Here is a 27,185-nt window from a genome sequence, read left to right on the forward strand (position 1 = left end):
ACATTTTCACAGTATGTCTGATAATATTTTGTCCTGCATAGTTTAGCTCCAACTTGCCCCAATACAAGGTTTCTAGAAAGCCTAGTAAGAGCTTGATTAGCCAGTCCAGGTGTGACTGATTGTGGTTGGAACTAAACTATGCAGGACACTGGCCCTCCAGGGCCGAGTTTGGACACCCCTGCTTTACATGCAAAGGAAAGGCTTTTTTTACACAACCGTGCTTCCCTGACCAGATGTGCATTCTAATCGTCAATTTGTTCAGTCACATTGGCAAATTTACTTTGATTAGTTACCGAGCCTTATGGAAAAATAGTTTTTGACTACATGGTTGTTGTGTAAATGTAGCCTTAGACTTTTAAACGTACACTTTTACTGGCAAGTGGAGTACAGGCAAGGTTTCAGGCTTATTACCTAGAATGATTTAAAGCTGTGACACCCTAAAAAAACTACATGTGAAAAAAGCAGACTGCATTGTCTTCTCTGTTGGCTTTGTCTCTGCCAAAAAGCTATGCTTGAACTTGCATCAGAGGGCTGTTTTTTAACAGCATGTAAGTAATTAACTGCCATCCAAGTGTGAATTTTTATTACATATCCCAAACCAAAAATTAAAATTAGGACTGCAGGTGTACAAATCGTTACCAAAGCAGCTCTGGCTCACAATTCGGAATATCAATTATGCTGATCAGTTTCTGAATTCCTGGCAGCACATTTTGTTATAAAAAAAGTGGAATTCTCAGGTAAAGATGTGTGAGAGCTGAACATCCAGTCATAACGATAGGCTCACTGATGGTCACAACTTCCATTCAGTGTGCTGAATCAGGCACAGTTTGCGTACATTGTAGGGTTTAGATTGGTTAGCAAGCTTGTATGAAAGTTCAGAACCTCAAAATCCTGTCAACTGTAAAAACTCTCGTGATAGGGATGTCCCGATAAGGTTTTTTTTTTGCCCTCGAGTCTGATTCAGAGTCATATGTTTTGAGTATCTACCGAAACCCGATCCGATACTTCTAAAAAAAAAAAAAAAGAGCGAAGAAACAGATCCAGGATGTTCCTTATTTTTCATTTAATTCAGCTTATTTTAACATTTAACAACTCTGTTAACAAACAGACCACTTCTGTGAGGTAGCTTGAACAGTCAAGTAATAAATAACATCAATTCTTTACTTTTGGACTTTAGTGCAATAGTAAATGTAAAAAACAAAACAAAATCTAATATAAAAACAAATAGCAACTCAACCTAAAATACTCAGCAGGCAATCCCAAGTTTACATATCTAACAGTTTTCTATGGCAATGTTGTCATTACCAACTTTATAATACCTCCAGACCGCAGAAATACTTACGCTTTCCCTTTCCATGCTGCTTCCATGGTTAATTTTGCCAGTATTTAACCAACAACGTCTCCGCAAGTGTTGTCATGCCGCATGCGTTGCTGTATGAAGTCAAGAAAGAGGTCTAACTCTGTGCCACTGCACAACTATAGGTGTGTTAAAAAATACATAGAGAATATATATACATATATATTGGAGTCCTGATCGGGAGCTAGCGTCCGATTCTGATCGAGTCTGAAACCGCGTGATTGGGTCTGATTTCCAATCACGTGATTGGATCTGGACATCCCTAAATATCTCCCTAGTTTTCCCTTTTATGTATGTAACAATTCAAAAGATCTGCGGCTAGTTCCATTTCATTGTGACTTAATTGCAAATATGCATCCTCAAGATCTTTAATCATTAGTGCAACATTTAAGGTTTTTAATTTGAAAAAAAAAAATGAGGTCACTTCCTGAACCAACAAACTAAAGCCATACGATTTGACATACGTTTGGTTCTACAACAAAGTCAGGTGTTATGAATGCAGACCTACCTATAACAACTACTGCCTTCTGATTCTTAAACATTTCCATCACATTTATTCATTCTCGAAGCATAGAAGAAGCCCAATTCTAAGCAGGGGGATTCAAGAAAAGCACTAGGTTTGTAAGGCAAGGGCTCGTTTAAATAGTTTCTCTGGTTGTCAAATGTGCCGCCGCAGCGTGAATGTGTGTGCTTTGAAATGGTAATGCATCTGAAGGAGTGAAGGAAAAAAATGCACCGCCGCTCTCAGGTAACAGCAGTCACCGTTGAAAATGGGATTGGGATTGGATGGGGAGCTCTAATGGTTTTGGTAAATGTCACCTCTTTTAAGAAGACTTATGACTGACTGCCTGTGCTCAAATCACAATGCGAGGCCTTATGATCAGGCACAAAAAACCGAGTAAGCTCAGCCAGTGCCTTTCAGAGTTAGATTTGCGAATATGTGAAATCCACTAGCCTTTGACTGAAAGAGATCAAGTGGGAAGCAGATCAGAGTTTTTCAAGAGCCGGAGGGACTTGTATACAGATGTCTTGTGAAAGAAGTTCTGCTTGAATATATCTGTGGCCTGACTCGAGAGTTGTGAAATGATTCCACGAGAGAAGGCATGGTGGAGGAGGAGGAGAGGAACTCCTCAATAAAACCCCACCTTACGGTTTGAACACCCTCTGGCTGTGCAAAAGGCTTCTGTTTGGCTTGCAGCCGTTCCATTAGTGTGCGCGTGTTGCCTTGGTGCTGATCACATGGTGTACTGCAGTGCTCCTGAAGGACCCTACTGTTTATCTTTCCCCATTGATGGAGCTGCAACGTGTGTATCGCAAGACACACCACCATCCACTCTGCTTTTTGCTTAGCCTAATTGATGGAACAAAACTCTTTCAACAGCTGGAGATCAAATTACCTAAGGGTTGTTTGCCAAGGTGGAGTTGCCTCAGAGCATTCTTCTCCTTCCCGCCATTCTGTTTTCTAAAATACCAAAGCCAGGTACCAATAGGCAAGTGTATACATATTTGACTTTTGCTTTCGAGATTGAGAGTGAAATAGAAATATGCAATTACAGAGCTCCCCTGCAATTATAGTCAGTTTGAAGGAGAGAAACTGTCAACAGTCGGGGCTTTGGGCTGTCCTGCTGAGTGAAACTCCCCATGGTGTAGCTGTACTGGAGTGACATGTCACGGCATGCTCTCGGCCCACCGTCTGCACCATGAGTGAAAGTAAAGCTATTTCTGCTTCATTAGAGTTGCAAGTGACACCTCCGGAGCTGATATATTCGAAGGTAGAACACAAATATTTTTGACGCCTTTGACAATGTGTTGGCCATTTATGAAGGCCCAACTACCTGACCAAGAAAAGACTACAAAGACTTTCTGGTGTAGCAAATGCGGTTTCTCAATTCCAAGAACGCAGAGAACGGACTTGCGTTCTTGTGAAGACCAGTTTTGCCAGGTCACCTCGGAAGAACGAACTCGGGAGACCATAAGGACAGAGAAAGCGTCCTGTGAGAAATGAGATGCTGCGTTACATGACCGTCACTGTTTTAAACGGAAAATTATTTAAACATTACAGCATTCATACAACAGTTTATTGTTTTTTCCCTTTTCAGTATATAACATGTACAAAAACCTTACAAATATACGTTGCACAATACAAATAACACCGATTTAAATACGAATTTCGACCCTTAATGTGTTAATGCCTTCATTGATATTTTTATAGTAAATTTTACTTTCACCGTCTCGTTTAGGGAAACTCCTGAGATGAATAAGTTATATCTCTGAACTTTAATAATAAACAGATATAGAATGCTGCCCTTCCCACCTCCTTTATTCAGTCGCCATGACTTCTGGAACTTCTAGAGTGAGTTCGGTGCTCAAGTCTGCATTGGTGCATCTTCGATACCGAGAACACATCCGGGAACTTTCACGCATCCTCCGTTCTTGCTGTCTTGAGTTTTGGAACTGGCAGTTGATGATGACGTTACACGAGAACACAAGGACGCAAGATCGCTGAAGAACGCATATTGAGAAACAGCCTTACTTTAATGATTGACCTGTGGCCCAGCATCCTTGGCGTGTGATGGCTTAGCAAGTTTAACACATTTCTGGTGTTATCCCTTCAAATCTCTTTATTGTAGTATCAGTAGAAATGCTAAAATCATTTTTATTTATAGAAAATGCACAAAATTACATATCCAGATGATTATAATGGTGTTTTTATGTTATTATGATATTAAGAAAGGCCAATGCGTATTGGCTTAAATAGTGTTTTTTTCAGGTTGCCACACAATGGAGAACAAGAATTGATTACCCATCTGTATGAATCGCTGCTATTTAAATGAGTTTTGTGTAAATATAAAATTGTGAAAATATAATATCAAATGACAATGGTATCATAAATGAACATAAGACATTTCCATTCAAGTAACTGAAATAAGTTGGAGTGGTAAAGTACTGAATCTAAAACTATAAAAAAAAGTCATTTTAAATTCCCATATGGAAATATGAGAAGCTATATGAACACATAAATTTAAGAAAACTTCAGTTAACATTGAAATTATGACGGAAATTATACTATTAAAGTGTATTTTTTTGTATTTATAGTGGAATTAGTTGTTCATTTACTATGTTTTTACATTTAGATCACCTTTGTCAGTGCTCATAAAGCAGGCTTATTCAAATACATATTTTAAATACACATAATTTAATTACACTATTGTATTTATTATCACAAACATTGAACTTTATCAAAGTTCAGAATGAATATCCATTTTTCATACTTTGCATTTAATGATGCTAAATTCACTTGTAGCATTTAAAAAATAATTGTATTTTTTATTTTTCATTCATTTAGATAAAACCGTTGTCATTTACTCGTGCTTTTTCTCTCAGGTTGTAATCGTATCATCAGCTACACAGTCACTCGAAAAGCTGTGGTCATCTTTGAGTCCAGCTGCATTTGTTATTTGGTTTCAGGTTTTATTTGACATTAATTGTTCTAGTGCCATTGTTTTGATTGCATGGATCCCAGCTCTTTTTATATGGTGGCAGACAGATACATTATTTCATATATTATTTCCTCAAGTTGAGCTGTCTGCACTTGTCCTTAGAGCACAATTATCTCCGAGCCGCCATCAGCTTTGCAGCACATCCAAAGCTAATACATAATTCATATGGTTATGGATGTTTGTTTTATCACAAAGCACAACTGTAGCTTTCTCTCACAGATGTTAAATCTTGAATGTATGGCATGAAATCTAGGCGTCTGGTAAATTTAAGTTAACCTTCTCCTTTAAGCAAATACCACTACAGTCATTCAAATGCACAGCTTTGGCAGTTGCGTTGGTTGTTTGATTTGTTGGTTGGTGTGTTGGTTGGTTGGTTGGGTTGGATGGTTGGTTTGTTGGTTGGTTGGTTTTGTGGTTTGTTTGTTGGTTGGTTGGTTTGTTTGTTGGTTGGCTTGTTTGTTTGTTTGTTAATTGGTTGGCTGGCTGGCTGGCTGGTTGGTTGGTTGGATGGTTTGTTTGTTGGATGGTTGGTTGGTTGGTTGTTTTTTATTTGGTTGGTTGGGTTGTTGGTTGATTTGTTTGTTTGTTTGTTTGTTGGTTGGTTGGTTAGTTGGGTTGTTGGTTGGTTTGATAGTTGATTGGTTGGTTTGTTTGTTGGATGGTTTGTTTGTTTGTTTGTTTGGTTGGTTGGTTGGTTGGTTGGCTGGTTTGGATGGCTGGTTTGGATGGTTGGTTGGTTTGTTGTTTTGTTAGTTAGTTGGGTTGTTAGTTGTTTTTTGGTTGATTGGTTTGTTTGTTTGTTTGTTTGTTTGTTGGTTGGGTTGTTTGTTTGTTTGTTAGTTGGTTGGTCAGCTGGTTGGTTTATTGGATGGTTTGTTTGTTGGTTGGTTGTTTTTTATTTGGTTGGTTGGTTTGTTTGTTGGTTGGGTTGTTTGTTGGTTGGTTTGTTTGTTAGTTAGCTGGTTGGTTGGTTTGTTTGTAAGATGGTTTGTTAGTTGGTTGGCTGGCTGGTTGGTTGGTTGGCTGGTTTGTTTGTTATTTACTTTCTTGGTTAGGTTGGTTGGGTTGTTGGTTGGTTTGTTGGTTGGTTGGTTGATTTGTTTGTTGGATGGTTTGTTAGTTGGTTGGCTGGTTGTTTGGTTGGCTGGGTTGTTTGTTATTTTCTTTGTTGGTTGGTTAGTTGGATAGTCAGTTAGTTAGCAACACATATAATACACTAGTTAATATTTAAGAATTGTAGTTTTGTGCATTCCTATATGAAATCACATGAAATCTTTTCCCAAAGATGTTCTCATTTGTTGGCAGCTAAATAGTGGACCATCATGAGGGTATTTATTTTGCCATAGCAATGTGGAATGCCGTGTGTCCTGGTACTTGGATTTGTAAAGTTTGTAAAGTCTGGAGGCCCTCCTAAAATGTAGAGGGGACACATGGAAGTTTGTTCTAATAATGTAGGTCAGCTAATGGCCAGCTCTGTGCCAATTGTTAACAACACAAGTAGAATTGTGATATGGACTAGCTGTATTCAGATCAATAAGACCCCCAGTATGTACGCATGCGAGTCATTGTGGTGTCATCTAATTCCTTAAAAAATATTTTGTAGATGGAAAGTATATTAAATAAAAGCAAAGAATCTCTATTGATTGTATAATCAAACCTGGCTTATTCTAATTAACCTAGTTAAGCCTTTTAATGTCACTTTAAGCTGTATAGAAGTGTCTTGAAAAATATCTAGTCAAATATTATTTACTGTCATCATGGCAAAGATAAAATAAATCAGTTATTAGAAATGAGTTATTAAAACTATTATGTTTAGAAATATGTTGATGAAAATGCTCTCAGATAACAGAAATTGGGGAAAAAATAAACAAGGGGGCTATTAATTCATTGGGGCTAATAATTCTGACTTCAACTGTATATAGATGACAAAATAACATAATAATATATAATAATAATATTGAAAAATGTCATCAAGTGATCTTGTCAAGATATTGTTACAATGAGTCATATATACATTTTAGTAGGTGTCTTCTAAATTATGGAAATGTACAGTAGTCATATTTTTTGGAGATTTGTTTTTAAATAGGACACATTCAAATTTACGTGAATTTTTTTTTTTTTTAAGTTGTATTACTTTTATTCTTTAACTTGTTGATAACCCTGTTTCGTCTATGACCCTTGTGTGAACTCCTATGTTGTTAACAGAAGTTTCATATATTTATCTCACACACTTTTTTTTTGTTTTTTTTTTTCATTTTGTCTGTCTGTCTCAGTCAGATTTCATATCAGCTCTTTGAAGCTGATGGTTACTGAAAGAATCTTATTTATGCGGTGTCATAATATGTTGTCCCAACTGTCGACTCAGAAAGTGTGGGTGCTGGCAGTATTTCAAAAGCAGAATGGTGCCAACTGTTTTACTGCACCAGTATGGCATACAGTAAGACAGCAAGGGTTTTGTGCTACTCATCAGATTTTTTTTTAAAGGTTCTTTAGGGTGTTCGTAGCTCATTGATTAAGATGCAGGCATGGTTACTAGATGAATTTCTGTTTAATTCCTATGGTTGAATTCTTGCTTAAATCCTATTAGCAAACACAGGCGCAAGTGCATGTGTTGAATAGAAATTTGATTTGTTTAGGGATGCACCGAAAGGGACATTTTGGTTGATACCAGTAGCTCAGTAATGATGTATAGGCAGATAAATGTCGATCTTTGTCTGATCTTGTCTTGATCTGGAGCTAAATTCAACAAACTAATACAGTTTGAATATAAATTGCAATTATGATGCCTTCTTTATTCATAATTTGTTAGTGTAAATATATCAGGGAATCAGGGCGATACATTTTTCCAACCACTCAGATGGTGATAACATAAAACAATATGCATTTATTGGCTGATATGGAGACCTACATATATATTGTGCCTCCCTAAATGCAATGCAGTCTCATATGTATATGTATGTCTCCTTTGCCTCCAGAATGGCACAAATACTTTATAGATTGTTTATTTTATGTGCTAAGTGTCCTTTTTTGGGTGGAAACAAAATGTTGCTGTTTTGTGTGTGTCTTGAAATGCAAATTACCTAATTTTCCCTCCCCCTTTTACAGTAGAGGGAAGGTCTTCTGCAGATAGAGGTTTGTCAAAAATATTGCAATTAAATAATTTAACTAAAAATAGGAATATTTAAATATTCTTTTATTTAATTTAAGTCTATGGAGGAGTCGTCAAATGTTACTTCTGTTGCCATTTCCAAAAAAGCTTTTTAGGCTGTGTTCTAGTGATGCAGAAATATATTGGTGGTGGCCATATTGTTGTCTGCACATGAATGCTTATTTTAAAGGTCATCATTATCAATTTGATTCTTGCCTTATATGACATGAGACTTTTTCCTTGTAGTTTTGGTTTTAAAATGGAGCCGGTTATTTGTGATCAGACAAGATAACATCAAGACTTGTATTATTGCTTTATAAATTGTTTATATGCCTCTAAATGTATGGAGAGTTTTCCAAAATGTCCATATCTATGCATGTCTACATATTCTGAAGAAGCTTTACATTTCTATCTTGAGCTTTAAGATTTCCTAAACTAGTAGGGTTTTGAAATTAAGGAATGCATAATAATCGTGATAACCGTGAAACCGTGATCATTCCTCAGACTATAAAAGCATAAGACTCCTTAGACTATACAACCAAAATCTATAATCGTTGCAGAACATACACTCAGTCTGCATGATTATCATTATTTGTATAGTTCCACATGATCTTGTCTAGAAAAAACACACACACTTATCAACATGATTACTGAAAGCGGGATTGTATTCCAGTGGAGCTTCTTTATGGGCTGTTTTCTGTAAGGTTGACAGTTCCGCCATGATGTGAAAGCTCTGTTTTGTTTTCCTTGATTTGTTTGCTCTAGTCCAGAGTCTTTCTCAAGGTCAGTTCAATGAGTTCTCTGAAGATTAGAAAAGTAAGTGCACGGAATGGACCTTAATGCAGTAGATTGAGGTGATACATTTAGACCAAGAGTGTTTCCAGTGTTGAAATGTCAAGTAACAATGCATATAGTTCATGTTGCTATGGTTTAAAATTGTAATGTTGCTATGGTTTCTGTGTTTAACCAGGTTTAGTACTACACTACAACTGATCAAACTGATCTACATTCTGCACTGCAGTTAACCCACTACAGCTAATTTAGCTTAATCAGACCAGACAATGACAAAGCGGAATGCTAAACCAAAGTCCCTTTCTAGGAAAATCTGTTCACTTGGCAACTGTATTTGCAACGCTACCATGCAGTTCATTCAAGACCAAAATCCTATGTAAATTACTGAGGGAATCCTAAAATCTCGAAAACATCTTGCTGAACTCCCAGTTAAATTACGTCTTTTAAATCGGCAACAAAATCTGAAGTGGCTTGTTCCTTTACTGTTGTTGCTAAAGCTCTAATTACATTTAAAACATGACATTTCCAGTTATTTCCCTTTTTCTCCAGTGCAAAGACATGATAACCAGAGGAAATGGTTATATCATTAAAGAGCCCATATTATACATGAAATAGGGTCATATTTAGGTTGTAAAAGTCTCCAACAACAGTCTATTATGCATGCAAGGTCATAAAACACTTTGATGGTCTTATAATCTGCATTTATTTTTACCTAATTATCCCAACGACTCCCATATGAATCGTTCGGCGATTCATTTGTTCCCAACCCCCTCCTCAGCGCGAAGCTAATCTGCGCTGATTGGACCGATGACAGCCTGCTGCGATTGGTCGACAGTGACAGGCTTCAGCACGAGACAGAGTGAAATGCCCAGCTGGTAATCAACTATATAAAAGTAGTCACAGTGCACACGTGCTTCATAGTGTAAGGCTTTTTTCACACACACATACAACCCTCCTCAGAAGAACTGGGGAGATCGACGCGAGTCTCTCTCTCTCCCTCTCCCTCTCCCTCTCTCTCTCTCACACACACACAACGCTCCTCAGAAGAACTAGGGAAAGCGACGCGAGTCTCTCTCTCTCTCTCTCTCTCTCTCTCTCTCTCTCTCTCTCACACACACACACACACACACACAACGCTCCTCAGAAAAACTAGGGAAAGCGACGCGTCTCTCTCTCTCTCTCTCTCTCTCTCACACACACACACACAACGCTCCTCAGAAGAACTAGGGAAAGCGACGCGAGTCTCTCTCTCTCTCTCTCTCACACACACACACACAACGCTCCTCAGAAGAACTAGGGAACGTGACACGAGTCTCCTGTCTCCTAGCTTACGATCGATCGCCATAGCAACGACAAACGGCAGTGGAACGCGAGCTCACAAAAGCCTTTAACGTTAAATCCGTAAACAAAGCGGCACGCGTCGCGTTTTTAACGTGGCTTACATTTGATAAGAGAATATAAAGAGTAACCGCGTGTACTGTACCAGGTTAACAACTCATCTTTGGGTAGAGACTGTCAATATTATCCATCTGAGCACAGCGTGACTTCATTCGACCTGCGGCGTCTGTGTGTGTGTGTCTAGTGTTTTTTCTGTGTTAGTGGGCGGGGCCGCAGGTTTCAAATCTCCCTGGTTTGCGCGCGTAACTACTGGTGAGGCTTGTGTTTCGTGGCTGCGTCATCGCGAAACACCTAATGACTCGTTATCAAGGCGACTCGTTTGAAGCACTATGAGTCGACTCTTTTATAGATGAATCAATAGTTTTAAACACTGTACACTTACAGATTTAAGCCTTAGCTGGATATTTCACTTCACTTAGAGCTGTGTTACACACTACATGGAAGGGCATTTTCAAAAAGCCATAATATGGGCTCTTTAATAATAATAATATATATTTTAATTTTAAATAATTAAAGTTAGCCATGACAACATTTCTGTAAATATTTAGTTTTTGTCATATTTTATTATTTAAAAAAAATGTCTCATACATTACCATTGCAGTGAAAGCTCCACCAATAATATTAAAATATATGAGAAATGCACTTATACTACTAAAAAAAATGTTATTAATACATAACAACAATATTGCAGGATGAACTAACTATTTCTATTTCTTCTATATTTCTGTAAACATGCGATTTCTGGATTCTGATCAGTGTGCATGTAAACAGACACCGGCGCTGGATATTCAGTCTGCTTGCAGGCAGTGTGGTTTGTGTTGGAGGACTGTCTGTCAGCAGAGCGTGTAGATGCCATTATGCTGCTATACTCGTCATTGTTTACTGCCGTGAGGAGGAAGGAGAGAGGCTCTTTCTACGGCATTACATTGGTGCCGTGCCGAGCACTTAGTCATTCATGACTGCAGCTGCTTGCAGAGACCACAGACTCTTGTTCTGAATAAACATATTCAATCCAAACCGCTTTCAACCAATCTTGTCACTATACTGGAATTTCTAACTTCGATATGATACTCGACACCATTTAATATTTTTTTAAATGAAATCACTGTCGTCATTACCATTAATCAACAACAAAAGACTAAATTAAAACTCTAAGATGGAATTAGAATACATGGCCATGTGAATTACTGTAAAAGGATGATTATAAGGCTATGTTTTTAAAACTGATATATAGGGATGGGTACAGAATCTCGGTACTTTATCGGTATCGTTGCTAAATGATAAAAGACAGAGGTATCGATAAGCTCTGACGTTAACGGTTCTGCTATCAGTACTGGACAATTATTGCTGAGGAAACATTACTTACAGTTGCATAATTTAACTGACCAACCTCGTCTGCACAGTTGGCAATCTCACATGAGAAATGCTTGTGTTTCCGGCGAGCGTGTTAAGTATAAAAGCCTTCACAGTTTTCGGCTGTGTGCACTTAGTGGAGGCTCGCGTTAAGCGCACACACATAGCGACACAGATTTGTGCGCACACACAGCTCGTAAGCTTGCAGCGTGAACCAAACGGGTTGTATTTTCCAAGTGGACGGCAACAATGCCCGTTGCAACAAACGCAACAAGTTGTTTTCTTTTATAAGCGGAAGCACAAGTAATTTGGCTAAGTGAACGTATCGTTAAAAAGTACATTAACTGCAGAAAGACAAATGAAAAGTTTGTGACTGCCTAGCTACTAACCGTAATGTTACATCATTCACATCGTTATGCCAGCAAATAATCACCTAAATTAGTATAACATTAATAATTGAATAAACGCATTCGGTTACAATGAAAACAGTATTTTTTTTTCTGCAGTAGCCTAAATAAATCTTAAACATTTAAAATGCGTTTACATCAGCTGTATTTACAAATATAACCTATAAATAGCCTTATAATAACTATGCTCATTAAGAAAGCTTAATTTTACATTGTAAGATGCTCCAAAACTGTTTTAAAAACAGTTAACTCCCAAAACCCTGTTAATTGTCTTTCATTTGTAAAATGACATTTATATGAATGCATTAATAAAATCATAAACCTTATCTCATTTAACTGCATTTTGCAAGTCAAAGAGGGTATTTTCAGCTGCAGGGAGCACAATAAACCAAGAAAGATCTCGACCTCTACAAGTTGATTTTTCTCAAGAAGAATTGTTAAAAACTGAGTTATTTTTCTTCAAACCATTGTACATTATTTTACAGGAAAAAAATTATTTATTTGTTTTACAGTTATTGGTTTTGTTTTATTTTACACTAAAAACGTAATAAGAAAACAAAGTGTTGTTAATTCTGTTCAATTTATTATAATTTTTTTTTATATGCGCGGCCGGCCGGAGGTGTGATATGCACATTAATATAGCTGCATTTTTTTATGACACTGTATAACAATAATTAATATTTTTACGTTACTGTTACGGTTGGGTTAAAGGTTAGGGTGGGGGTAGGCATGAAAAAATACAACTTATTGGGTAATTTAATAGATAACATAAATAATAGCCGGTACATCTACTGTTTTTTTCATTACTGTGACAGTTGGGTTTAGGGTTGGAGTGGGGGTAGACGTTAATAAAATATAATAAATGTGAAATTTTATAAATAATATAAATAATTCTCTTTAACTTCCGGCTGCATCCATGTCCGATCTAGCAACAACCCATGTTATTCATTGGCAAGATGAACCTAAATATTAATGTCGATTTAAAATACCAATTTACCAAAAATAGTGTTATTTTCATGATAAATAATACAAAGTACCAAGCTAAAGGCAAATCTCACTGTTATTAGATATTATTTAGGTTCTTTTGATTGGAAGATCTCCACACTAAAAAAGATGAATATTTCAGTATCCATATGTATCGGGACATTGATACTTTTTGACATCACTATTCGTGACTGCAAATTCTCAGAATAAACATTCAATCCAACCACTTTCAAGACACCAGAACAGATTGAAGTCAGAAAGCCTGACCTGCGAATAACAGCGCGACCGATGCATGTCAGCAGAAGTGCCTGTGCGCTAATGAATCCAGGTGTTAAAAGTGATTTAAAGTCTCATTTGTGTAATGTAGAAGCTTTCAGAAGTTATCATCGAGTACCTCCGACTCCGGGCAACGCTCTGAATGCATTTCTGATGCAGTTAATGACTGATTTCAGAGAAAGAGGTGTTAAAGGGGCCATGCATAATTAAATTCATCGTGTTCACGGTGAAAATGGCTCTCGACAGGAGTGTGTTCTGGTAGTCATGTAAATGAGGGAGCTGTCTGTGTGTTTGCCGTCACTGAGTTACATGTGCTTTGCGTTATTGAATATTTTAGTGGAGTTATTTACAGATGGATGGATGGATAGATAGATAGATAGATAGATTATAGGATTTTAAGATTGTTAATAATAATTTGTATGTTTTGTGTATATATTTATTACTATTACAATAAAGCAGGGGTGCCCAAACCTTTTCTTATGAAGGGCCAAAACCAATCTTAATTGAGGGTGGTGGGCCGAAGATACCAAACTATACAGAGCTCAACAATAAGGACTGCCCGCTGGCCTGGGGCTATTATGAGAGACGCTTGGGACAGTAGACAGGATCATTACTGGCCCAATCGGGACAGTGCTGCCTTGTCAATAAAATTTCATTAGCCTGTAACTATTTGTCAATTGCATGCATTTTAAGTTTGTGCTTTAAATGCTACCTTCTCTGTGATGTCATAAACACCATTTTGCTGTTCCTCTTATCTGATTTGATGTTTTGAACATGCTATTTTTTTGCTGTAACCTGGTAACAATCAGTACAGTGAAGAGACTGCAACATGGTGGCAAACATCAAATTACTAGGCTAAAAGATGGTGTCTGTTTCTAACAAAGAAGGAAGCAGACATTTACATGGGAACAACATGACGAATAAAATGACGTGATGTTTTGCACAGTTTGCTGTCAGTATGACAAGTCAACCACCTTTTGTTAAATAATTTTGAGCTGCAATAAATACCTGCACATTTTCCATGCTGCTCTTTTGATTGCATAACACTTTGAATACATTTTTTTACATTTATAAAACATTTAAATTATAGATTCTAATACATTATTTTTGACACATTATTTAAAATATGTGGCTTAAAAAAAACTTTTTTGGTGGTGCCAGTGAAAAGTTTGCCGTGGCAAGTAAAAATCTGAATCATTGGCCCAACTGGACCAGTAGAAAAAAATCCTTAGCATTGAACCCTGCTATATTACTTTAAAGTTGCCATGGTAATTTCCTAATTTAATAATATCTAAAATATATATATAAAAAAATTTAATCATGTTGATAATTATATATTTTTTTACATTTCATAATATACTTCTTACTTATATATCTGTCAACATCTAAAATAAAAATGTGTTTAAAGGTTTCATGACCCTGAAAAAATCTGATTAATTCACAACATTTGATTGAAACATTTAATTTCAGTTTTCCTTTTTTGTTGCTCAGCAATTAAACAAACAAATGGTAATATTAAATAAGAATTGACGATGTCTGAGGGATCCTGGCTTCCCCATAATTTGTCCATCTGTTCTCTGATTGGTTTGCTGGGCGGATTAAAGGTTACCATAGGCCAACTTTGGGCCGCGGGCCCTAGTTTGTGCATCTCTGCAATAAAGGTATCACTGCTAAAACATCAAAACTATTTAGTTATTCATATATGTTTGAACTGGTCAGCATTTATAATCCATATGCAGTAATAAAGCTTTAGAGTAAAGTCTAATTAGTCAATAATAATGCATCAGTTAAAGTTAATCTATTTGCAAACATGAAATCATAATGAGCAATATGTAACTATGTAACTTAAGTATTAAATATTTCACAGATTCAAATCTTGAATTTATTTACAGTATTAATAGCATTAAAATGACAAAACATGTGTTTTTTTTAATCAACTAATATACACTAATCAGCCACTTTATTAGATACACTTTACTAATACCAGTTTGGACCACCTTTTGCCTTCAGAACTGCCTTAATCCTTCGTGGTATATTCAACAATGTACTGGAAATATTCCTCAGAGATTTTGCTTCATATTAACATGATGGCATCACACAGTTGCTGCAAATTTGTCAGCTGCACATCCATGATGATGCAAATCTCCCGTTTCACCACACCCCAAAGGTGCTCTATTGGATTGAGTTCTGGTGACTGTGAAGGCCATTTTAGTACAGTGAACTCATTGTTATGTTCTAGAAAGCAGTTTAAGAGGATTCGGCGCCTTTATGAAACTGCGTGTTATTCTGCTGGAAGTAGCTGTCAGAAGATGGGTACACTGTAGTTATAAAGGGATGGACATTGTCAGGAACAATACTCAAGGTTGGCTGTGGCATTTGTGATGCTCATTGGTACTAATGGGCCCAAAGTGTGCTAAGAAATTATCCCCCACACCATTACACCACCACCCACCACCAGTCTGAACTGTTGATACAAGGCAGGATGGATCCATGGCTTTCATCAGATCAGGCAACATTTTTCCAATTTTCTATTGTCCAATTTTGGTGAGCCTGTGCGAATAGTAGCCTCAGTTTCCTGTTCTTAGCTGACAGGAGTGGCACCCGGTGTGGTCTTCTGCTGCTGGTTCGATGTGTTGTGCATTCAAAGATGCTCTCATTTTGTAACAAGTGGTTATTTGAGTTTACTGTTGCCTTTGGATCAGCTTGAAAAAAGTCTGTCCATTCTCCTCTGACCTCTGGCATCAACAAGGCATCTGTGTCCACAACCATGCCGCGTTCAAAATCACTTAAATCACCTTTTCTTCCCCATTCTGATCCTCGGTTTGAACTGCAGCAGATCATCTTGACCATGTCTACATGCCCTAAGTGCACTGAGTTGCTGCCATGTGATTGGCTGATTAGAAATTTTCATTAACAAGCAGTTGGACAGGTGTACCTAATAAGTGGCCGATGAATGTAGTTAACCTATGTTAACAAGGGAAACTTTATTGTAAAGTGTTTGGTTTTCATGAACACTCTCAGAAACAAAGCTATGAGAGCTGTGACTGGGGCAATAAAGAAGAGTTCTTACTGATATTTCAAGTTGTTTATCAATCATCAATAGCTTCAAAACAAAATTAGAGGACGTCTTAGAATTAATGCAATGCAGATATAAAAGCAATTAAAATCAGAATGTATGCAGATTCATTTATAGCATTTACAAACATTTTAAAAGATGCAGTTCTTTGAAAACATCCTTTTTCATTGTATTATTATTTCTAACAAAACACAGATTTGCCAATCGCAATGCTGCATTGCATCTCAAACGGCTCTTGTGAACTTCAAAGTCTTGTGTTTTCCTGGTAGTAGGCGGTAAACAAGTCAACCATCTGTATAAGGCTGCGTTATACGGTCTGCTATAGGCCATTTATTTATTTAATATTGTCAGTCAGTCTATTTGCCACACTCATGTGAATCTTTTCTTTTCTTTTGCAGAGGAAATCAAGCAGGAATCTGAGAAATTAAGGTAAGTCGATATCTTGTGCTACACCCCAGCAGTTGATATATTGAACTAGTGTTTCAAAATCCCACTTCTTTATGTTGTCGAGTTCACTGCTTGTAATGAAGCACTGACATTTTCCAGAGAGTAAACCACACGCCGGCTCTTTGTGTTTTAGCTGCTGTTCTGGCCTCATGTGAATGTGTGTGTGTGTGTGTGTGTGTGTGTGTGAGTGAGTGAGAGAGAGAGTGCTGAAGAAAACACCCCTTGTGGTCTGTGTTGTTAATGTGCTTGGAGGACCTTGCTGTGTGGACACAAGAATGAGACATACTGTGCTCAGGGCTTTCTGCAGGGGCCAGGGCGGCCCGTTCCGAGGCCCTTCATCTCTCACCCTGTACGTCCATTAATTCACAGCTCACCTGTTTCACCTCATCGGCTCGCTTTCTCATCCATGACTGTGTCTTTTGACGTTTCTTTCTTTTGATGTTTGCAAGTCAGGGAGCACTGCTTTCAAACAGCGTATCTGCTTTAGAACAATGAATAAATGATTCTTTATTGAGTGATAATGTTACTTATTGGGCTACATGATATTGGAAAAATGTAACGCATGCGATATTACAGTTGAAGTCAGAATTTTTTAGCCTCCTGTATAATTTTTTTTTCCCCCAATTTTTGTTTAACGGAAATATTTTTCTTTCAACACATTTCTAAACATAATATTTTAATAACAATTTTTTATCTTTGCCATGATGACAGTAAATAATATTTCACTAGATATTTTTCAAGGTATTAGAATTCTGCTTTAAAGTGCCATTTAAATGCTTAAGGTTAATTAGGTTAACTAGGCAAGTTTGGGTAATAAGCAAGTCATTGTATAATGAAGGTTGTTGACAATCGAAAAAGCTTAAGGGGGCTAAGAATTGACCTTAAATGGTTTTAAAAAAACTGTTTTATGTTAGCTGAAATAAAACAAATTAGGACTTTCTCCAGAAGAAAAAAAAAATACTGTGAAAAATCCCTTGCTCTGTTAAACAGGCATTTAGGAAACAGTGCATCCGGAAAGTATTCATAGCTCTTCACTTTTTCCACATTGATCTATTTTACAGCCTTATTCCAAAATGGATTAAATTCATTTATTTCCTCCAAATTCTACACACAATACCCCAAAAAACCTGAAAAATCACATGTACATCAGTATTCACAGCCTTTGCTGTGAAGCTTTAAATTGAGATCAGGTACATTCTGTTTCCACTGATCATTCTTGAGATGTTTCAGCAGCTTAATTGGAGTACACCTGTGGTAAATTCAGTTGATTGGACATGATATGAAAAGGCATACACCTGTCTATATAAGGTCCCAGGATTGACAGTGCATTTCAAAGCACAAACCAAGCATGAAGACAAAGGAATTGTCTGTAGACCTCCGAGACTGAAGAAGGCTATAGAAAAATTTCTGCTGTTCTAAAAGTTCCAATGAGCACAGTGGCCTCCATCATTCGTAAGTGGAAGATGTTTGGAACTACCAGGACTCTTCCTAGATCTTGCCGGCCATCTAAGCTGAGTGACGGGGGGGAAGGGCTTAGTCAGGAGGAGGTGATCAATAACCCCGATGGTCACTCTGTCTGAGCTCCAGCGTTTCTTCTGTGGAGAGAGGAGAACTTTACAGAAGGACAACCGTCTGTGCAGCAATCCACCAATCAGGCCTGTATTGTAGAGTGGCCAGACAGAAGCCACAGCCCGCTTTGATTTTGCAAAATGCCACCTGAAGGACTCTCAGACCATAAGAAACAAAATTCTCTGGTCTGATGAGACTAAAACTGAACTCTTTGGAGTGAATGCCAGGCACCGATTATCACGAGACTAATACCATCCCTACAGTGAAGCATGGTGGTGGCAGCATCATGCTGTGGGGATGTTTTTCAGCAGCAGGAACTGGAAGACTAGTCAGGATAGAGGGAAAGACATACAGATGTACAGAGACATCCTGAATGAAAACCTGCTTCAGAGTGCTCTTGACCTCAGACTGGGGTGATGGTCATCTTCCAGCAGGACAATGACCCAAAGCAAACCGCTAAAATAGCAAAATGCTAAAAAAAAATTTCACAGTGTCATTATGGGGTGTTGTGTGTAGAATTTTTAGGGAATAAATGAATTTACTCTTTTGAAATAAGGCTGTAACATAAAAAATGTGGAAAAAGTAAAGCGCTATAAATACTTTCAGGATACACTGTATTTAAAAAAGAAATAAAATCACAGGAGAGTGAATAATTTTGAACTTCAACTACATATTGCTATATGAAAATAATCAGATGACTCTCTATTCGTAAAGAAATTTTTAATCTTAGATTGATTTGGGAAGATTTTGTAAGGGAGTGCAATTTGCATAAAAATACAATAAACAATCTACAAGCATAGATAAATACAATAAAGAAAAAAAGATACAAGTTAAATTCAATTCAATTAAATTCACCTTTATTTGTATAGCGCTTTATACAATGTAGATTGTGTCAAAGCAGCTTCACATAAAAGGATAAACTCTGCTTATATTATTTATTTTCAGGAATCAAATAATCCATGTAAAAGCATGCAAAGGATTGCAACCAAGTATTAAAAAAGTGAAAGTCTGATGTATGATTATTATTATGTCCCTTACTTTTGGTCCCTTAACAAGTGGGAGGCACATGTTGCAAACTGTTGTTATTCCTACACCCATTACCTGAATTGGATGTAAATACCCTCAAATTAAATCTGACAGTCTGCAGTTAAAGCACAATCCCTTGTGTTGGTGTTTAGAGCCAAAATTGTTAGAATTATGTCGATGCCCCAATATTTATGGACTAACTGTATATTGTGCAGCCCTAGTTCACCGTTATTCTTCGGTGTACAAGCTGGGCGCAGCCATTTGAATCTTTTGGGCTCGAGACGTCTGGTCTATTCACTTCCGTGTATTTTAGAAGTTAAAAACAGCTTGTTATACTGATTGATGTTGCAAACTGATATTTTCTTATTATAGTATTCTACTTGGTCTGTATAGTCATGAACAGACTGTTTGTACAACAAGTACGTTTGACCGTTTTAACCTGTTTATTATTCCTAGTCATTTCTCCCTAGGCGAGACTGAATCGGAAGTTCTAAAACAATCGCAAAAACGAGTGCACTTCCGCATTAAAATAAGGTCAATAAGCTATCGATTTTTTACAGTATGCAGGTTGAAAAACACCTTTACGGCTTATCAGCAGTTGAAGCAAGCAGCCATGTGTGAGCCCAATGTAGGAACGTGCGATAAAGCTCTGTATTTGCTCCAAGTAAACAAACGTTCATGAATCGACTTAATTCTGCGCAGCAATCAAAGTTGAACTATTTGGAAATTTGACTGTGACGTGCGTAACCCACAACAATGCAAAACCCTATTAAATATAGATGATACAAATAAAATTGCGGGCTGGAAAATTCAGGTGTTTATCATCTCGTAGTTGACCTTGTTTAGTGCATTACTTTTTATACATATCCAAGCAGGTTTTTAAAGTATTTTCTGGGGGAAGGCAGCAAGCCATGAATGCTCTTAAAGAACTTGTATTAAATTATTTTTAAATAGCAGTAGATGACAACTACATATCTATCTCGTTATGTCATGTTGTTGACGTGACTTTTTGTGCTTTGCCTGCTCGCCGACTTGCTTTAACTCAATGCAAATGCGAAGTCTCTGAGGGTTCGTTTCGACAAGGGCAAAGACAGAAACAAGGAGAGTTGAAGCTAAATGAGAGTTGTGTGAGGTAATCTGTGGACCCGGAGGAGCTCTAGTCTTTTCCCTCATAGCCCAGCTACAGCTCAATTTATGTCAATTAAAAATATGAGCTGGCTAATCCCTCCACAGACAGATTAATGAGATTGAATGAAGGAGAAGTGGAGAGAGGAGGGAGGAAAAGCGAGCCAATGGGCAGAGCTGTATTATACTGTATCAGCCCTCCCGCTGACTCAGCCTGATGCGCCAGCTAAACCCAGCTAGCACACTCATCCGCTGAGGGAAAGTGTGCACTTTTGAGTGAGGGAGTGATTTGGAACTAGGGTTTCATTGTGGGACTGATTGATGAGGACTATGTTTGTAAGGATCTGCAGGTTTTGGGAAAAAAAATTATAATTGAGACGTTTTAGATTGTTTACATTGCTATACTATTGTTAGGAATACTACACAGATTGTTTTTCAACCCTACTTATTTATTTATTTAAGAACACAAATCAGATTTTTAGAAGTTAAAAAATAGTAACGTAGACTAACCATATTGCGTACTCACGATGTTCCATACAGACTAGCTTTTAACACCAATCTATGAAATATCTGTCTCGCTATCTATTAAATTCTTACGAGTTGTAGTCAAGCTGTATATCTGTGTAATCTTTGTGTCTATCTTTTTCATCCCCGATCATAACAGAAACTCTCCTACCAAATGTTTCCAAAAAAAAAAAAATCAGTAAGTTTGCTACGTCTACCTAATACGCTTGAAAATAAAAGTGGCAAGCTTAAGGTGCGAGTGTCGCTTGGGAGGGAGACATTTAAAGCAAGGAAAATATGTATTTGAATTTAATGTATGCATAACACAGTATTACAGTCTTTGAAATCATGTCATCACAAAGTTTAAAGAAATTACCTTTTGTTGAATAAATGTTCTGAAATGGGGATATTTTAACGTCAGTTGTGAGTGATGATACACATTAATAGTACATTCTGACATACGTTTTTAATAAGACTTCAAACAATGACCATTTTCGATGGTGAACTGAAGTTATGTGCCCTGTAGGGAACCACTATTTTCGTGTACAGAACACTGTTAACACCTATCATCTTCCGTACACATATGAAGGCGGTGGTACTTTTCCCCTCTTTAAAAAACAAAAATACTGGTCCAAATTACATCAATCAAAAGTGGTGACCATCAACCGTTTTCTCAGAGGAAGACAAGCTGACAAAACATTGCTGTCACTCTGATACAAGTTTTATCCACGGAAAAAAATACAAAGCACTGCAGTGTTGGGTGTTCTATGTTTGTCTGAAATAATTAGTCTAAAAATGTGTATATTCCATACAAGCTGAAGCTGATCAGTCAATTCTTGTCACTTGGCTCGGCGGGATTTATATAACTGGTGCGGGATGTGTCTGGTCTGGATATTTTCAACCCTTCATTGAAAATAACGAACTTGTGTGAACTCTAGAAAAGACGCGATATGCAAACAGCCCCTAAAAGGCCACCATCATTTGGCATCTCTAACAGTTTATCTTCTTGCACAGACATTGTGGATTCACCTGATTGTTGACAAATGGTTTGAGGATCTATTCCTTGGCAGTTCATGGGTCCTTCACTGGGCCTTTTTTCCCTTAGCAAAGAAACTTTCCAAGACATCTGTTTCTTACTCATTTTGCTGTTTGTGGGTTAAATTTGGGCGCTCAAGTGACCGAGATGTAACTGGTAATTTTTCAAAATAAAAGACTTTTCAAAATAAAAGATCGTTCAGACTCAGAAAAAACATAAAACGGAAATAATTAATGATTTCTTGTGCGGCCCAGTATCAATTGATCTACGGACCAGTACCAGTCCATGACCCAGTGGTTGAGAACCACTGACCCATTGAATAAAAAGCTTCATTTAGACCATATTTGGACTGGTCTTGAGTAGGGCTGGGCGATATGGCAAAAAAATTATCACAAGAAATTTTTTCATATCAGTCGATATCGATTGATTATCATGATAAATGTCAAATCTTTATATCTATCAATTTTGTAGGATTTTCTGAGGTGCTATGATTACTTGATGATTTATTGATTGTCAATAACGCTTTAATCGCAAGACCTTATTGATAACTGACTAAGCATGGACATTTACGCCCCATTACACAAGGCGTCAGCTTTCAACTCTTCCCATTCACTTTGAATGCGTGACGTCAGACATTGCCAAACTGCATTGTGGGTCCGTCGGCGCTGCTTCAGAGGCGTTTCTCACTGCAGAAGTTGGGACTTGCTCAACTTTTCAAGTGCCGACGGAAGCGTCAGCCAATAAGATCGCTGTATGCAAATACGTCAGCTCGGGCACTGGCCTATTGCTGACTAATTTTATTGGCTGACACTGCTATGACGATCGCGTCAGCCCCAACTTCAGACACGCCCTCTGTCAAGCGTTGACGCTGAAGCCCCGTGTGAATGAGGCGTTAAAGGTTTAGATATGCTTTGCGCTGTGAGACGCGTCCACACCAAGTGTGTGCAGTTTACCTTGCTTATGGAGGCACCCTCTTGACATCGCATATTGCGGGACGTATAAAAAAAACCCCTGTTATGCGCAGATCTCCGTTATATCCGCGGGTGTTTTAACCAATTTTATCTCACAGACTGGCACGAATAGGTCAAGGCCTTATTTTATAAATCGCGCATCACGGCGAGACATGCGAGGAGCATCTTCGTTAACTCAACAAGTTTTTGAGCTCTCCCATCCTTCAGACAGTGTTTATTCTTCCGAGGTGATCTAAGAATACTATCAGTGCTGCGAATAGTTTATAAAGACTGTCCAGCTCATGTTGCTTAAACTGCACTTTGTTAATGAATTAAACTGAAACCGTGAAAACAGTTTAATGGATTGTTTTGGCGCTAAAGCATATACTAAAGCGGACTTGTTTTAAAGCACTTCACTTCAGATGTTATTCGTTCTTCTTGTTTATGCTGTAGATAACTGACCAACAAAATATACATCAAAATTAAGTTACACATTATACATAACAAAATTTGTTGCAAAAAGATACATTTTTTAAGGAAAATAGATAAAGTGTGTAAGTTTTTGTTTCGTGCCTGTCTTAAACAACTTTGGGTGGATGATGCTTCACTTAGCGGAAAATAAGGATTTAATTAATGATCCACTGCTGTTGTAAACGTCTGTCTTGTATTTGCTGCATTTTTAATATGTCATTATTTTAAAGATTGTCTTGAGCATCTGATTTCTCCTTTGTGATTATGTCCTTTAAAAAAGGCTGGTTATTTTTTGGTCGATGAGGGACAATAGATTTCAAAACAAATGTCTTATTGTTGGGGCATAATAGCCCATCCATTAAAATAGACATTATTTTTAAGCATCAAACCTTAGAGAACTAATATTAAAAAAAGAGGATAAGCTTGACAACAAAAGTTCCTTTTAATGTAGTAACAAATGCCCCTAAATAATGCAGCTTGAGTTTAAAGCAAGCATCAAGTGTTCATTGAGATGTGTTTGAGATTGTGTTCGTCTGTCTTTTCGGCGGGTTTTCTAGTAAGGCACTGCTTCTGATCATTTTGACATGAAACTATGTAGTTGCGCTGGTTTACCAGCACTTGTTTGGGTCTGTATTTTATTAGCATCTTCATAAGGGTGGTATTGTTTTAAATGATGAAACAGGTTTGTGGTGTTGCCTGCTTTTGATGGCACAAGTCGTCTGCGCAGTTTGCAGTGCACGTTGCTCTATTTTGTGACAGATTGCAAAAAACTATGTAGCTCCAGACTACTGAAGTTTAGAGACAATTCTTGTCAACAATGTCTGTGACATTTTTAACCTTATTTTTTTCTTACTCCTCCAAGTGCAACTGACACTGTATGTCTGCGTCAGTGTACAGCGTCCGCAAGGGCAGGCTGCAAAAAGCCTGCGCAGTGTTACACATAGTGCGTAAATATTATCGAACACTTGTCGAACTATCATTATCGTTTTATTTAAAATATATATATCGTGATCATTATCGTTATCAAATTAACGCCCAGCCCTAGTCTTGAGTAATAATGTGCTCTCATACTTCAGTTGTCAAAAATATTTGAACAAATTGAGTACATTTCTTGTTAATTTACTTTTCAACTGAATTGGTAAAGAGATTTTTTAACTTGGAGTAAGTAAATGAAATGAGAGGTGTATTGTGGATGAAATATAGGCTTACTTGACTAAAGAGGCTTAGAGAGATGTATTTTACAGTTATATTTTGTGTTTTTAATTAATATCAACATGCAAAACATATTTGTTTTTGTATTTTATTGGCGTCCTTTCACTGCAGAAAAATCTAATTAATAACAGTCATGACACGATGGATAAACGGGCAATAACACTTTTGTTCAACAGTCTGCATGTGTTTGTTGCCTCACTACAAGCATACACTGCCAGTTTCACAATATACATGTTAAAATAACAAAAAGTACAGTTAAAAAGACCAGATATGTTACACAAATATTGTTTACACAAATTATACTATATTCTTATAAGCCAATCAAAAATATACTAGTAGTACAGTACATCCAATTGAATGTTTTCCTTCCCCTCTATTGCTCTCAACGACTGTCCTTTGATTCATGTCCCTTTAGTGCTCTACTTTACTCTCTCTCTCTCTCTCTCTCCCCCCTCGCCGCTCTGCTTCATTCGTTTCATCTCTCCGTGTCTCACTGCACTCATCAGTGCGTCTCGCTGAAGGAAATGGTAAAACTCTGCTCTTGCTAACGCTGGCGTCTCTCCAGCTCTGGCAGTCTTCTTCAGTTTATACCGTGGCTGATATAAAGCCAGAGTTTGCAGTCGAGGTCACTTACACTGCAGTGTGCAGACAGAATAAGATTGAAGGGCTTCTTTCCCAACCAGGCTTTTCTTCAAAAAAAAATTGTTGGCTCACGTGTATCTGTTGGATTGTTTTTATATATGAATGTCCAGTAAAGTGTTAATCAGTATTGGCATATTGTTTTAGACAATTCTTCTCAGGACTGATTATATCCCGCCAGTCAAAATGTATCCCGCCAATCCACTAAACCTTTGAATACAGATAATACACCAAGATGCACTTATTAGAAAGTATGCCTAAATATATATTTTAGAATCTGTTAATACGATGGTTAATTATGAAAATAATAAAAAATTTAATGGTAACACTTTATTTTGATGGTCCATTTGAGTATTAGTAGACTGTCTGCTTAATATTTGTTGTTGCTGCCCCTTTAACAGACATTTAACTGACTATAAGAAACTTTGCAAGTACATGTCAACTTACACTAACCTTAACCCTAACCCTAACCTAACAGTCTACTTATAATCTAATAAGAATTATTTGCAATGTAACTTAAATTCAACAAACAGACCATCAAAATAAAGTGTGACCAATTAAACAATTAATAATCTTCATAAAACAAATGAGTTATAATATAAAGTATATGTTTAGTTTTTTTTAATGTTAAGTATTTTCACATGCAGTATTTTACATACTTTAAATATGCATTGCATTTATGTTATTTATTAAGTAATGTTCTTTTTGAGTTATCTAACTTAATATTTACAGAAGTTAATAATTCATAAAAATACATTATAAGTACTGATTAAAAAAAAATGCAAAGATGCAAAAATAGTGCAATTAATATATAGTAATAAATTCGCAATATAATAAAAAATATAATAACAATACTTTGTTTTGACATAATTTAAGTCTGTGTACTTTGTATGTATGTTTGAATGTATGTGTGTGTATGTATATAACACAGTATGTCTGATAATTTTTTTTCTTCTGGAGAAAGTCTTATTTGTTTTATTTCGGCTAGAATAAAAGCAGTTTTTAATAAAAAAAATAAATAAATAAATGAAAATTTAAGGTCAAAATTATTACCACCTTTGAAGCTATTTTTTTTCCGATAGTACAAACCATCGTTGTACAACTAATTACCCTAACCTGCCTAGTCAACCATAATTAACCTAGTTAAGCCTTTAAATGGTACTTTAAGCTGTATAGAAGTGTCTTGAAAAATATCTAGTCAAATATTTTTTACTGTCATCATGGCAAAGATAAATAAATCAGTTATTAGAATGAGTTATTAAAACTATTATGTTTAGAAATGTGGTTGGGAAAAAAATCCTCTCCGTTTAGCAGAAATTGGGAAAAAAAAATAAACAGGGGGGCTAAAAATTTAGACTTCAAATGTGTGTATAAATATATAAAAATTTGGAGCTTTTTGCAGTTATTCTCCTCAATTTCTAATAAATTATGAGGTTCAAATCCTGCATTTTAGTGACATTTTAAGCACTAATCTTTGCTGCATTAGCTTGTCGAATGGCGATCATAACCACACTTTTTGATGTAAAATTATGTCCTGAAAATTAAAAATTATGTCCTAAAAAGTATATACAAATTTGTCAAACTGCTTACTATACTATGTACTTTATTATACTATTTACTTTAAGTGTTTATTTTGAAATGTGTTATTTAGAAATAACTGTATGTTATTACAGTTTTATAATTAATCTTATGAAATTTGAATTTAAAATTAAACATTTAGAAAAAGAAGTATGAAAAAATACTTATTTTAAAAATACAAGTTTATTATCAGGCATTATTAAAAAGCAATTAGGAGTCTGTTAAAACTTAATAAAAAACAACTAAAAAACATTTTAAAAACTGTAGGTTGTGGGTAAATAGCAAACAGGCCAGCTCATATCCTCAGTCAGAGTTTGTAAATTTGAATAATTTAAAT

At 36.6% G+C, this 27,185-nt stretch overlaps 1 protein-coding gene across 1 annotated transcript in view; it reads left to right on the forward strand.

The window, feature by feature from the left end:
• The window catches only part of arfgef1 (ADP-ribosylation factor guanine nucleotide-exchange factor 1 (brefeldin A-inhibited)), a 130,981-nt gene that overhangs the window by 19,634 nt on the left and 84,162 nt on the right, over positions 1–27,185 (forward strand). The window contains 1 exon segment of the mRNA XM_056450201.1: positions 16,690–16,720. Coding sequence (XP_056306176.1) covers positions 16,690–16,720 — 31 coding nt within the window.

The sequence above is a fragment of the Danio aesculapii genome, chromosome 24, assembly GCF_903798145.1.
Source record: "Danio aesculapii chromosome 24, fDanAes4.1, whole genome shotgun sequence".
Taxonomy (NCBI): Eukaryota; Metazoa; Chordata; class Actinopteri; order Cypriniformes; family Danionidae; genus Danio; species Danio aesculapii.